The 14,986-nt window shown below is 43.6% G+C and overlaps 1 protein-coding gene and 1 long non-coding RNA gene across 2 annotated transcripts in view; one reads left to right on the top strand and one right to left on the bottom strand.

The window, feature by feature from the left end:
- The window catches only part of LOC138172645 (uncharacterized), a 237,588-nt gene that overhangs the window by 93,534 nt on the left and 129,068 nt on the right, over positions 1 to 14,986 (bottom strand). The gene's annotated exons all lie outside the window — the stretch shown is intronic.
- On the top strand, positions 6,674 to 11,098 carry RPL26L1 (ribosomal protein L26 like 1). Its single transcript, XM_069102357.1, has 4 exons — positions 6,674 to 6,830; positions 7,030 to 7,202; positions 8,030 to 8,170; positions 10,924 to 11,098. The coding sequence occupies exons 1-4, from the start codon at positions 6,725 to 6,727 to the stop codon at positions 11,050 to 11,052; spliced, it is 549 nt and encodes a 182-aa protein (XP_068958458.1). The 5' UTR covers positions 6,674 to 6,724; the 3' UTR covers positions 11,053 to 11,098.

Raw genomic sequence — 14,986 nt, 5'->3', positions numbered from 1 at the left:
GTAAAATAGGGTAACAATTAGTATTTACATGGTACTTGAAGGCTTAAGTTTTCGTGCTGATGAAATCTAATATTCTTAATGCCGTCTTGGGTTGAATTTAGACAGACACATGAGCAGCTAGGTAGTGCCATAATTCACAGAGTGCCAGGCCTGGAGTCAGGAAGTCTCATTTTCCTGAGTTCAAATCTAACCTCAGACACTTACTAGCCGTGTGACACTGAGCAAGTTATCTGTTTGCCTCAGCTTCCTCATCTGTAAAATGAGCTGGAGAAGGAAATGGCGAACCACTCCAGTGTCTTTGCCAACAAAACCCCCAGTGGGATTACAAAGAGTTGGACAAGGGGCAGCTAGGTGGCGCAGTGAATAGAGCACCAGTCCTGGAGTCAGGAGGACCTGGGTTCAAATTTGGCCTCTGACACGTAACACTACTAGCTGTGTGACCTTGGGCAAGTCACTTAACCCCAATTGCCTAGCCTTCCCTCCTGCAAAAAAAAAAGAGTTGGATAAGACTGAAAAACAACTGAACTGCAACAGGGAAGATGAGCACAGCTTCCAAGATAAAGCAGGTGATAGATGGCTGCTCTGAGCTTGCCTGTCATTTGGATTATTGTGTTGAGTTCAGAACTCTGACACACTGAAGGGAAAGAGGAGAGCTAGGGAGCAGTGTTTGGGGTTTGTTTGTTTGTTTGTTTTAAATGGTATTTTATTTCCCCCAATTACATATCAAGACCATTTTTAGCATACATCTTTACAAGATTTTGAGTTCCGAATTTTTCTCCCTCCCTCGCTCCCCTCAAATGGGAGGCGGTGTGATACACGGAATGGTGTCAAGGAGTTTTGAGAGGAAGAGAAGGGGAGAAGAAGGAGCTCCCAGCGAATGGCTTCAATTTTCTCAGTAAGTAAAGTAAGAGGCAAAGTACTCTCCTGAAAGAGGACAGAAAGGAGGGGTGGGAGTCTAAAGGACAGGAGAGGTTTGGATAGCTCCTAGGACTAAGGAGACAGGGAGTCAATGAGCGAGGAATAAAAGGATTGCCTTAATGCAGCGAGAGCCCAGTTGACATTCATGCCATATGAGAATTGGTTAAAGGAACGAGGGATATTCAGCCTAGAAGAGAGAAGACGCAAAGCTGGCTATCTTCAAGTGTTTGGAGGACTCCTAGGTAGAAGAGAGAGAACACTTATTCTGTTTGGGCTCCCAAGTGCAGAACCACAAGCAATTTGGGAGGGTTGGGGTAGGAAGGGAGAAAGAAGCCAATTTCATAATAACAGCTAGAACGTATATAACACTTTAAGATTCGCAATGTGTTTGACAAGTATCATCTCATTTGGTCCTTAAAACAAGCCTAGAAGGTGGATGGTGTCATTATTATCATCCTCATTTTGCACATGAGGAAACTTGAGGCAGGTAGAGGTTAAAAGGAAGGGCATGGAGATTTATATAGCACCTACTCTGTGTCGGACACTGTGCTAAGCACTTTTACAAACATCATCTCATTGGAACCTCACAACAATCCTGCCAGGTAGGTGCTATTTCTATTCGCATTTTACAAATAAGGATGCTGAGGCACAGAACCATTACGTGATTTGCTCAGAGTTACACAGCACAAGTCTCGAGGTTGAATTTAAACTCAGGTCTTCCTGACTCTAGGTCCAGCACAGCCACCTACCTCAATGTAAGGACAAGTTTCCTAACAAGTCAAGCTATCCATATCTGGAAGGGGCTGCTTATCACTAGGGGTCTTCAAGCAAGGTTTAGATGCGGAAACCATAGGGATTCTTGTTTAGGTGTGGTTGGGATAGATGGTCTCTGAAGTCCCTTCCAACTCGGACAATCCAAGGATCCTGTTAGTCTGGCGCCAGCTGCCTTAGATCTAGAAATGTGAGTTACTGTTCTTATACTACTAGACTAGATACTTAAAGGAAGACAGAAAATTTTACAGATCCCAACCCTCATCTAAGTTGTACAATTGGGACAGAGAAATTGGTAGAGGTTAGGAAAATTTAAATACTTGTTAATTAAAGCGCTTTTCAAATGCAGGAGTGACTAAGGTTTGGGGTTTGACTTTTTAAAAAAAATATTAATTATTCTGAAATGATCATCATTATTACTTGTTTTTGGTCAGCACCTCTGATTTAATCTGGGTAGGACCAAGAAACCCCTACCGATACAGATTGGACCAACAGTACCAATACTGTTCCACAATTTATAATTCTAAAGTTTCCTGAGGCACTGAATGGTTAAAGGTTTATCTCTTAACCCCAGGGTCACATGGTCAGCACTTGTCAAAAGTAGGATTTGAACCCAGATCATTCTGACCCTAAGGCCATCCTTGGGGGAAAGGATGTTACAGGGTTCTATCCTTTGTTCCTTCAAGTCCCAGCTAAAATCCTACCTTCTAAAAGAAACCTTTCCTGATCTCTCTTGATATAATGTTATTTCTCTATTAACTTTCCCCACTTTATCTACTATGTAGCTCGTTTGTACCCTAATCATTTTATGTCTTTTCCCCCATGACACTATTGCCTCCTTGGGAGCAAAACTTTCTGTTTGCTTTTTGGGGATGGTTGAAGGCTGAGCGATTGGGGTTAAGTGACTTGCCCAAGGTCACACGGCTTTGTAAGCGTTCGCGTCTGCGGCCAAATTTGAACTCAGGTCCTCCTGACTCCAGAACCGGCGCTCTGCTCACTGGGCCGCCTCGCCACCCGCTTCTCTTTATGTCCTCAGCTCTGATGACTCTAAATGAGCACAAATAACAATTGGTTTTGTTTTGGCCAGAAATCCTGAGGGTCTTCCCCTCAGAGACGGGCTATGTAAGTCCAAGGTTTGGACCACATAAAACGGGCCATTCTTTGCCTCATTTTTACTGAATGGGAGATGCCTCAGACAAACTGAGACCAGAGAAAGATCTTAGCTCTAAAAGGCCAAGGCCTCGCACGGCATCCGGGGCCATTTCCAGCCATCCTGATCTACATCTGGTCACGGCTCCCAGATGGCTCTGGAGGAGACAGTGAGGCTGGTGACTTTGCACAGCCCTGCCTCACTTAAATCCAATTCACTTGCCAGTCATGACATCACCTTCCTGATGTCACGGTCCTCTTCAAGAAAGGACAAATAACAACAGGACCTTGCGTGGTGCCCGGCTGGCTGGTTGTTGTCGTTTAACCTAGAGGAGGAACAGAATGACGTCATTATATTGGGGTCAAGGTGCAGCGTGTCTGACTGTGGCTGATCAGACCAGTACAAGCTCAGAAGGTTCTCCCACAGGTCAGGCACAAACAGTCTGCATGAACATTTGGAGAAGTCTCTGAGTTTACTCATCTCACATTTCTTTTGAGCTACTACAATTCTGCTTCACTCTTAGAGCACAGTGCCTTCTTTGATTCAGGCACGTCATGCTGGGTAGTCCTGTGCCAGTGTCTCACATGTCACATAATTCCAAAGTTCTTCAGAAAGACTTTGAGACGGTCCTTGTATCGCTTCTTCTGACCTCATTGTGAACACTTACTTTGTGTGAATTCTCCATAAAAGTCATTTAGGCAAATGTATGTTTGGCATTTGAACAGCATGACCAGCCTGGCATACGTTCAATCAATCACTTAAACATTTATGAAGCACCTACTATGTGCCAGGAACTGTCCTAAGTGCTGGGGATACAAATGAGGCAAAAGACAGCCCCTACTTTCAAGGAGCTTACGATCTAACACTCAAACCAATATATACAAAGCAAGTTATAAACAGGATGAATAGGAAATAATTAACAGAGAAAAGGCACTAGAATTAAGAGGGGTTGGGGAAGATGAGATTTTAGTTGGGATTTAAAAGAAGCCAGGGAGGTAAGTAGGTGGAACTGAGGAGAGAGGGGAGAGCTTTATGGGCACAGCCGACAACCACAGAGAAAATGCCCTGAGTCCAGAGATGGAGCATATTGTTCATGGAGCAGTGCGGAGGCCAGTGTCACTGGACTGAAAATTAAGTGGGGAAGGGGAGGGGGGTGGATAAGGCATAAGAAGCCTGGAAAGGTAGAAGGGGCTAGGTTATAAAGGGCTTTGAATGCCAAACAGAGCAGACCTATTTGCTCCTGGAGGCAGTAGGGAGCCATTGGAGTTTATTAAGGGAAGGGGGGCCGGTGGTCAGAAGGAAAAACGAAAGTAAAGGACCTTAGTGGCCAAGGTAACTCATATCTTCAGCACAGCAAAATTAGTAACATCTCTCATGATCTAAACACCACTCTTTGCTGGATCTTTCTGGTGGCTTTATGGCCAGCGAGCTAATCTGTACTATTCTGTTCTGGCAGTTAGCTCTTCAGAGTCATGTGCTTGGTCTCTGATCTTCTCAATGGCAGGAGTGGTGACCAGAAAGGCTCTTCCTGAAAAAGACAGGCCGACCTGTTTTAGTCCATAGAAAAAAGCTAAAAGAAATAAACAACACCTAGCTAACAAAAGCTATTTAGAGTTACACCTCAGGTGCATTCTAAGTTTATCTTTTTTCTTGTTTGTTCTGGCTGCTAATTCAAAGTCCACTGCCTCAAACTACTCTCTAATTTAGATTTGGAAATTTCCTCATAATTCCTGTTTAACTTGCTGGCCCCTGTGAATGTCTCAAGCCCACCAAAGCCCCCTTCAGGGATGCTGCCCTCAAAATTCCAAAGAATGGGTATGTAGGCAGAGGCAGGAAGCCCAGATTATTCCCATATTCTTCATCTTAATTAGCATGCAAATGAAGTCTAGTAAGAGCTAGAGATCATGCCCTCCACCCTCTTAGGCCACATTCCTTCCCTTATGATGTGTATCTACCAGCCACAAAGTCCCAGACTCAGGGTTCTGCTGGCACAAAATTTGGGCAAAACCACAGTATCTCTCTACATCTAGAAAAAAAACCCAGGCTCAATAAAACACCTCCTTTCTTCAGCTTGATTTTCAGAAAGTACCTATTAGCTGAAGGTCATTTTCCCTCTGCTTTGGTGTGAGTTTAGGGGCCATCCCTTTAGGCTGGCTCACCGATGGATTGCTGTTGTAGGAAAGGGATCTATTCCCCTTATTTCCTAGAGAAGAAAGCTGAGTCCTACACCATTAACCAGTAGCAAAGTAAGGATTCAAACCCAGGTTCCCTGACTCCTGGGGAATAGCAGGCCTGGGATCAGGAAGACTCCATCTTCATGAGTTCAAATCTGGCCTCAGAAACTTCCCAGCTCTGTAACCCTGGGCCAATCACTTAACCCTGTATGCCTCCGTTTCCTCAATTGTAAAATTAGCTGAAGAAGGAAATGGTAAACCAGTCCAGTATCTTTGCCAAGAAAACCCTAAATGGGGTGACAGAGTTGGGCACACTGAACATGACTCAACAACTGAATGTCATGACTCCTAGTTAGTGTGCTTTCTGCTACACTAAGTAATGTAAGTAGCCTGCCTAAATGTCTTAGTCATTTCCAGCATTATTTACCTCCCTAATCCCTTTCGGCACTTTTTGTTACAGGTAAAAGGGAGTCTCATTACATTTAGTGACTGTTACCCAGTCTTGTCCTGTCCTTGTTGACCTCTGTATTCCCAAAGGTCAGCGGTTCTCCAAGTGTGATTGGGGGTTCCTGGTCAACCTTTCAGGCAGTAAGCAAGACCTGGAGCTCAAAACTATCTTCACAATAATACTAAGATGTTCTTTACCTATCCAAATATCTTTTTTTCTTCCAAACTACATATTCATATGAAGCCTGATTTCCTTCATTCGCTTCAACCAAAACAGCATATTCCAGCAGAGTGAATGCGGAAGCAAATCCAAGAATCCAGCTATCTTCTGTCTTCAGACACCAATCGATAATCCATCCATCCACAAACATTTACTGAGAACCTAGTATGTCCTGGCACTAGACCCCAAAGAGATTGGCAAAAATATTTAAAACAACGCCACTCTCATCACTAAAATGTATTTTGGAAAATACAGTTATTTTTCATAAGATGTGTGAACTCATTATGGGTTTATTATTGTTATTTTAATGACTTTCAAATGCATCCCTTTTTATTTCTAATGTGACATAGAGTTGGGCTAGGAGGCGTGGCGGGCACAGAGCCAGGCCTGGGTCAGGAAGGTCAGGAAGGCTCCTCTTGGGGAATTCAAACGTGGCCTCAAACGCTTACGGCCTTGGGCTAGCCCTTAACGCTGTCTGCCTCAGTTTCCCCATCTGTAAAATGAGCTGGAGATGGAAATGGCATACCGCGCCAGCGTCTCTGCCAAGAAAACGCCAAATGGTCAAGAGGAATAGGGCACGACTGAAAACAGCAAAAAAAAAACCCAACCCCTAGCACCTTGATTAACTTGGAGACCCTGGCCAAGTCACTTAGCTGCCTCAGTTTCCTCCGCTGTACATGGGAATAACAATGGCACCGTTTCCCAGGGTCGCGCTGCTGTGAAGTGCTTAAATGTGAGCTATTAACAGCGGACGGGACCCGACTTCACTTGCTGATCAGACCTGAGGCCCGGGGAGGTTAAGTGATTGGTCCAAGGTCACACAGAAGATGAAGCGGAGCCTTGTGACTTCAAAGCTTCCCCCATCCCCCACTTTTCTTGTACCACGTGATTATGAAGGTTTGTTTTTTTTTTTTCATTTAAACTCTTACAGACGCGCGCACGTACGCACTGCCTCTCCGGGCAGGAACCTCGGAGGGGAGGCCTCCCGAGCTGCAGTAGCTCCGGGCGGCCACGCGGTGGCGACGCTCGCGCCGAGGCCGCCGGATGTCGGTGAGCGCGGACCTTCTTGCCTCGGCTCGGCCGGATGTCGAAGCGGCTAGGTTTCCGGTGCCGGGCGGCGCACGTGTCTCTTTTCGGCTGCTCCCGCCTGGTGAGTGTCTGTGTCCTCCTCGCCCCCTGCCGGGGGGCCGGGCGGGGGGGGGGCGGGGGGGGGGGGGGGGGCGTCCTGCTTCGGTGCCGTGGGAGATGAAGGGCCCTCCCGGTGGAGGCCAGCTCCTTCCTCCCGGCCTTGGCGGGGGGGGGGGGGCGCGCGGCTTCCCCCCCCCCTTCGGCCCTCCCCCCTCGTCTAGCCAAGATGAAGTTTAACCCTTTCGTGACCTCGGACCGAAGCAAGAACCGCAAGAGACACTTCCACGCGCCCTCGCACGTCCGGCGCAAGATCATGTCGTCCCCGCTGTCCAAGGAGCTCAGGCAGAAATACAGCGTGCGCTCGGTGCCCATCCGGAAGGACGACGAGGTCCAGGTCCGTGCCGGGGCCGCGGGGGCGGGGGCGAGCTTTGGGGAGCTGCTTAGAGGAGGGCCCCCTCCGCCAGTGGGAAACACTCGTCACCCATGCAGGCGGCAGAACTCCCGTGGGCCCCTCGGGTGTTGGCTTTAGGAAGCTAGTGTCGGTTCAGAGGGGACTTTGGTCCCGGAGCTGGTAGGAAGGCGCTAGAATTTCTTGGCTGGGACAGCGGGTAATGTGGTCAGACCTGTGCTCTAGAAAGACCCACGACAATTGGGTGCAGGGTGCGCGGGGAGACTTGTGACATGACAGGCAGTGAGGCGTCATAGGGTGATGGCCTTTTCCCTTTGCAGTAATCTAGTAAAGCGTGTAGCCTTTCTTTTTTGTCCTGCAGTTACATTCCACGTCGCATTTTTTTCTGTTCCTCGGTGGTGAGCAGAGCACAGAGCAAAATAAGACATCTGTCAAGTTGCTCAGTGCTTAGTGGTACCTCTAGTATGCTTTTTAAGCAGTGTTGAGACAGAAATTTAGTCCAAGGAATTCTTTTCCATTTGCTTAAAGAGACATGTCTACTGAATAGGTTCTGAGTAAATCAAAGTAGGGGTTGTTTTTTACAAATCTGAATGACAGACCGAATTTAAACAAAAGAATTGCATATTTTGATGATGGCTGAGAATATACTTTTTTCATATTACATTTCCTGTTCTTACCTTATTAGAGAATAAACATTTAAGATTTTGATTAGATTCCCAAAGTAGGTATTATTAAAATAAAATAATTGGTCTTACCATCAGTATTTCAATATGTTGGAAGTTGAGAAGATTTTTTTCTCATTTTATTTACAGGTGGTTCGTGGACACTACAAAGGTCAGCAAATTGGCAAGGTAGTTCAGGTTTACAGAAAGAAATACGTCATCTACATTGAGCGTGTACAACGCGAAAAAGCTAATGGCACAACTGTCCATGTGGGAATTCACCCTAGTAAGGTATGATTGAGGTAGCTGGTAACAATAACTGTGGCATGATTGTTTCTGTTTAAAGATTTGTTCCCTGTAAAGGTGTCATTTTTAGACTTTTTGCTGATAGAACAGTTTAGGTTTTTTTTTGTCACAAGGAATCTGGCACGGTACTTAAGGTTGGGACCATGAGATCTACATGTATGAGCTCTATTCATGGCACACCTACCAAAACCTCAAACTGTGTCTTTGAGAATAGTCGTACAATGGTAGTATTTCTAGTTCAATTTAGCCTGAGTCCTAGACCCACATCTGATTTGGACCAGGACATTTAATATATATATCTACTTCTTTTACAGAATGAAGGCTAGTAATCCCTGTCTGCCTCACAGAGTTTTTATAAGTATCACATGTGTGGTAGTAGTTATACACTGCAAAATGTTCTACACAAAAATAAGTGATAATTACATCATATCACCTGTCAACTGAGTTATAGTTACCATTTTCCTAGGATAAGATTGTCGTGGTTGAAGTAAGGAAATCCTGAAAGGTGGTGATGGTGGGGGGGAAGAGAAAGTGGGGGGCAGATGAGAGAGATATTGAGGAGAAGCCAGTTAGAGATTAGAGAGGACCAAGATGGTGAATTCAGTTTTGAATGTGTTGAGTTTGATGCTTCGGTGGGACTTAAAGGTGACAAGTACAAATAGCCATTTAAAAATGTGGACGATGGGGCGGCCAGGTAGCACAGCGAGTAAGAGCACCGGCCCCAGTGTTGAGAAGACCGGGGGATCGAATCCAGGCTCAGACACTTAGCACCCACCCAGAAACACCTGGCCGTGTAACCTTGAGCAAGTTACTTAACCCCGATTGCTTAAAAATAAATAAATGAAAATAAAAATGTGGACGGAGAGATCGCTGGATTTGAGCCTGGAGTGAAAGTATTCGATTTCTAGGCTTGCAGCATCCTTGGAAGATCATAGTCCCAGAATTCCTGGGTCACACTGGGGAGTGGTAGGGTATTTACTCTGAGAGTTCATGGAGAACAGTCTGCTGTAGCAGTCAGGATTGGGAGACAGGGAAATTAGTAACATGTTGGAGGAGGAAAAGATTATTTATGAGTGACTAGAGTTGTGGTGATACAAGCAACACAGGAGTTTTAATATTTGTTCTGCCACAACTTCTTGTGTGCCCTTGGGCAAGGCCTCTCTGAGTCAGTTTGTGATTCTACTTTCTTCATTACAAAATCAGTGTTTTGTGTTTTAACATAGTTGTCTTCATTAATTAGTCTATAGAAAAAAAAAGCTTTCTGAATCTTAAACTGCTGTACAGTTTTTAAGACTCTTGTTTTTCTCTCAAAATTGAGAGACAATTAGTGTGGGAGTGGAGGAGTAACTAGAGAAGGGACAGTTGCGCAGCAGAATGGATTTTTGTAATTTTGTTTAGCACGGTGGAACAGAAGACCGTTGCCCAGTTTGTAATTTACTGCAACAGAACTGAGCTATTAGCTTGCCTTGCTGTACTTATTTTGTATCCTAAGGAATGGGATACCAGAGAAATTATATTTTGGAAAAGTCAATGAAGTTAGTCACTAGGCTTTAATTTAAAATTTTTGCAGTGTTGTTTCTTAGGGAAATTACTGTTCAGTGTCTCTTATTTTTGTCCAGCCCTGTGTTCTCATCAGTGTGAGGAATTCTCCCGACCTGTACCATCAGCAGCTTTGTAACTTAGGGTTTTAGAGAGCTGCCTGGACAGCAGAGAAGGGAAATGCCTTGCCTTTGTGCTGACATAACTAGTATGGCAGACTTGACTTGAACCAAGGTCTTAATAATAGCCAGCGTAAGTTAAGTGACTTGCCCAAAGTCCACAGCTAGTCTGCCTGAGGCCAGATGTGAACTGAGGTCTTCCTGACTCCAGGCCTGGCACTCTATCCACTATGCTATCTAAATGCTTAAGTCTTCCTCACTGTCTTCAAGACAGATCTGTCTAGGACACCACACCGCTGCTTCCCCCTCACCCCCCATTAGAAACTCACATTGAGTTTAGCAGGATTTTAGATCTGACAGCCCCCAGTGTAGGCAATCTGGTGTGGTCCCCTTTCATTCTCTTGTCTCAAGTTCTAAGGCAGTCCAAGGATATGTGCTGTTGTCGTGCTAATTAACCAATTAGCTTTGAGATCTTACCCATTAAAGAGAGAAGCATTTTTCCCATAAACTTGTGTTCATCACTATCAAACTCTGTAATCCCCTAGGTTTAAACATGGACTAGAATTACTGACTAGAATTTATTCACAATGTGACAACAATAAGACAAGAAAGTAAGTAATTATAGTTTGTTGTCTCTGAGAACAATCACAGCCGGTTACCTCTAATGAGTTCTACCGGCTGCTGCTGGTTAATTCTGGAATCGCTGATCTAAGGCTCAGCTTTCAGGGTGCTAAGGTCTCTTATCAAGAATTTCTATCATAATGTGTTTTTACAACATGAAATTTCAGACCATTTAGGAAAGAAGTTCTCTAGGTCCTTTCTGTCCTCCCATAGTCTCTTTACAGACATCACAGTTAACAGTCTCCAGAATGACAGTAAACAGCAGGGGCTCAAGATTGTATTCCTTCTGCTCTAGAGAGTAATGATGTCTACAATCCCTCTAGGAGAGGCTGTAGAGTGGAATATGCTGGGTTCTGGAAACTTTTAGAGCCTTAAGTTTTCTGATATCTCGTTGCTGGTATGAATTTTGTCTTAGATTGAAGTAATATTTGTTTTCTGTTTGTTTTTTTTTTTAAACAGGTAGTTATCACCAGACTAAAACTGGACAAAGATCGCAAAAAGATTCTTGAGCGTAAAGCCAAATCCCGACAAGTTGGAAAGGAGAAGGGCAAATATAAGGAAGAAACCATTGAAAAGATGCAAGAATAAAATGGTCTGTTGTACAATTGTAATTAAAAATGAAAATTAAGCATGAGTGTTGTGTGTAATCTTTGAGAAAGTATCGTCAGCATGTATTTGCATTGGTAGGTGCTGTTTCTTTTCTCTTGGTTTATTATTGACATGGGGATCCCTCAATCCTTTTACGATTTTCTGGGTAAAAAGTGAATTTTTCTCAAATTGCAAGTGAAATATTTCATTTTAAAGTCCCTCCTACCTGTTCTCTCTTCCAGTGTCATTTGATTTATTTGAACAATTTCATTCACGCATCTTTTTCAAAGCGTGGAACAGCCAAGTAGCGAGGAAAGGGTGATAGCAGTGATGCTTCTTGCCCCTGTCCTGTGTTCCCCTCTTCTGTTAGCAAGGACAGCACACAAACTTCCAGTCCTTGATGCCTACATTCGCCTCATTTCCTAGTTCCTTAACCTACTTTATTCATTCTTAGTATTTTTTTAGGGTTCCTGTAGGATACTATGGTATAGAGGCATAGCAGAAGGAGCTGTGGACTGTAGTCATAAGATTTGGATTATCGTCTAAACTTGTCCGTAGTATGCTGACAGTAGCAGGTCAGTCTTTCCAGCTGTTTCCTAGGTTTAGCAATATTTGTCCTTGAGAAAATAAATGTCGAAAGCATTTCAGTCATATAATATAGTGACAACATATTACCATGGGTCCATCTCAGTCACTAAACTTTGATAAAGTGACTACTACAATAAGTGCACTGGGGACAGAAATACAGAAGTCTGTGCTCTTAAGCAGCTTACAGCCTAGTGGAAGACTACACAAAGATAGCTGAAAAGTGAGTTGAGACATAGACGCATGGAAAGGTAGAAAAGTCAAAGCAATTCACAGTGTATCCAGGTGAGAATTGAGATGTCTGCTGTGTGGAGGCCAGGGGCAGAGGGTACTAAGAAGGTATGAGTACACAAGGCTGATTGGGCTTTGCAGGATGACATTTTCCATTGATGAGTGTACTAGGGTTCTGGTGGAGAAGTCGGAAAAGTTGACTGCATCTGCAAAAAGGTTATTGGCTACTGGCAACCCAAAGCTTGAATGGGTTTTCATAAGAGAAAGACTTAACAGTAGGAATAAGATGAGTATTATCTATTTTTTGTGTGGAAAGCATTAACCCTGTAAAATGTTGAACTGGTTTTCTAATTATCAGTGGAAGAACCAGGTTTTCCTATTACTTGAGTTCAGCCAGGAATTCTTTTTGGGTAATGTGAATCTTTGCCTTGGACTTCAATCATCCATTGTCTTTCTTCCAGGCTTCAGGTGTATAAAACCAAATTTCATACTAACCCAGCTTCACAATATGTTTATACCTGCCATGAGCACCTAATGCCTTTGTTGTCGTGCAGTCTGACTGACTCTTCATGACCCCATTTGGGGTTCACTTGGCAAAGCTGCTGGAGTGGTTTGTCATTTCCCTCTCCAGTGAATCCATTTTTTCAGGCAGTAAAAGGAAATGTCTGAGGCTGAATTTGAGCTCAGGTCTTCCTGACTCTAGGCCCAGTGTTATATCTACTGAGCCACCAACTACGTCAACTAATACTCTGCTATTGCCTTTTTTTCTATCAGAAATCCTAATGGGTTCCTGTGCTCTCTTCAAACCAAACTATTTGAGATTGAAAGGTATATCATGCCTGGAAGCCTTGCTGTAAACAGGGTAACATGCCTCTAGTTCTTTTGCAAGTAGAAGGATCTTTGGGCAGTTAGGATTCATGTGAACAGTGAAATGACTGGTAGGAAGAGACTAATAGCTAGCACTTGCATAGTGCTTTAAGGTTCGAAAAGTACTTTATGTGATATTTCATTTGGACTTAACTTTTTGAAGTAGATGCAGCTATTGTCTATTAGCAAGAGGCTAATGGCAGCTTCCCTAAATACAAGGCCTTATGAGGTGCACAGCAGCACCAATACCCTCTCTTTAGGGCCCGCATTAAGGATTGAGACAGGTGACTCTTTTAAGTGGATAAGTTAGGGGTAGGTAATTACTCAGCAAGTCCCTGAATCTCATCCCCATCCCGCCCCCTGCTGGGGGGCAGCTCTGCCCCAGCAGATGACTGAGTAGCTTGTTTACTTTGGGAAGTCTGAGTTTGTGCATGCACCCCAACTAGCTGGCATGTACTTTTGAGAATGTCATTTAGCCTGTCATGAGGATGTGATGTCACTCGAACCACCTACTTCAAGACTGGTGAAAGCATTCAGTAAAATTGCAGTATTAAATGCAAATTATTCCTTTTCCTTTATTTTTTCCTTTTCTCTGGCTTCAAAGCTTTACTGGAGGGAGCTTCTTTACATCTTATCATAACTTTATTTAAAAAAAAACCATCTCCATAGACAGGAACTAAAGGAGGGAAGGGGTAAGACTCCCAAATACACTGTAATCAAAACCGGCTGAACACAAGGGACAAGTGAGTGAGGGCAGTACAGTATGTATGGTATGTGTGCCATGTAGTGCCAATGGTGAGATCCCTGTTATGTATGAGACCTGTCGAGGAAGGTTCACAAAAGAGATGGAATTTCTTTTTTTTTAATTCAATTTTTAATTTATTAATTTGTTTGTTTCCTTTTAGTTTACAGGATTCAATTCCACAATTCCTTGAATTTCACATTTTGTCCCCCTCCTTCCCCTCCCCCCCCATGGCGTCTTATAATCAAGTATAGGATCTGTAAATACTTTTCACATTATACAATGGTCAGGTTATAAGGATGGATTGTACCAGCTGGAATGAAAAATGGTAAAGAGGACATAAAATCAAATAAGAGAACGAAAAAGATCAGGTATTTTGCTTCCACCTGGATATAAATTTAGTTCTTTCTAGTTCTTTCTCTGGATGCACGTTTTTCTCTCCATCATGCGTCTTTTGGGATTGACTTATATCCCTGTATTGTTGAGAAGAGTCCAGTCTATCAAAGTTGGTCATCACACATATGTTGTGTCTGTAATTGTGTACAAATTCCTCCTGGTTCTACTCATCTCACTCAGCATCAGTTCTTTTAAGCCTCTCCAGGTAAATATGAAGACCGCCTGCTTCCCGTTTCTTATAGCGCAATAATATTCCATAACATGCATATACCACAACTTGTTCAGCCATTCCCCAATTGATGGACACGCCCTTAATTTCCAATTCTTTGCCACAACAAAAAGAGCTGCTATAAACATTTTTGTACATAAGGGTCTTTCTCCCATTTCTATGATCTCTTTGGGATATAACACTAGGAGTGGTATTGCTGGATCAAAGGGTATGAAAGTATTTATAGCCCTTTGGGCATAGTTCCAGATTGCTTTCCAGAAAGGCTGGATCAGTTCACAACTCCACCAACAATGCATTAGTGTTCCCGTTTGCCCACATCCTCTCCAGCATTTGTCATTTTCCTGTTTTGTCATCTTAGCCAGTCTGACTGGTGAGATGTGGTACCTCAGAGTTGTTTTGATTTGCATTTCTCTAACCAATAGTGAATTAGAGCATTTCTTCATGTGCTTATAGATAGCTTTAATTTCTTTCTCTGAAAACTGCCTGTTCATATCCTTTGACCATTTATCAATTGGGGAATGACTTGTATTCTTATAAATTTGACTCAATTCTCTCTATATTTTAGAGATGAGTCCTTTGTCAGAGACATAGGTTGTAAAGATTCTTTCCCAATTTCCCACCTCCCTCCTAAGAGATGGAATTTCTAAGGAAGGGGAGGATTTAGATAGGAGAGGGGAAATCACTGAAGTAAAGGAAGTAGCAAGGGGACACAGAAGAGCCCGCCTTGTGTTCTTTGGTAATAGTAGCTGGAGGGGACTATGAAGCAAACTGGATTGGACTTAGACTGGTGGTGAAGCCCTAGTGGGTGAGGTCTGACCATCTTAGACTCAATGTTATCTTTCAGTTGTTTGTTCCCTGGATTTAGGCTCGCAGCTTCCTTCCAA

The sequence above is a fragment of the Petaurus breviceps genome, unplaced genomic scaffold (assembly GCF_028583685.1).
Source record: "Petaurus breviceps papuanus isolate PSGF00001 unplaced genomic scaffold, PetGlider_PUasm1.0 551, whole genome shotgun sequence".
In the NCBI taxonomy this organism is placed as follows: domain Eukaryota; kingdom Metazoa; phylum Chordata; class Mammalia; order Diprotodontia; family Petauridae; genus Petaurus; species Petaurus breviceps.
Note: the sequence above shows the minus strand (reverse complement) of the source record. Positions and strands in the feature narration are given on the sequence as shown.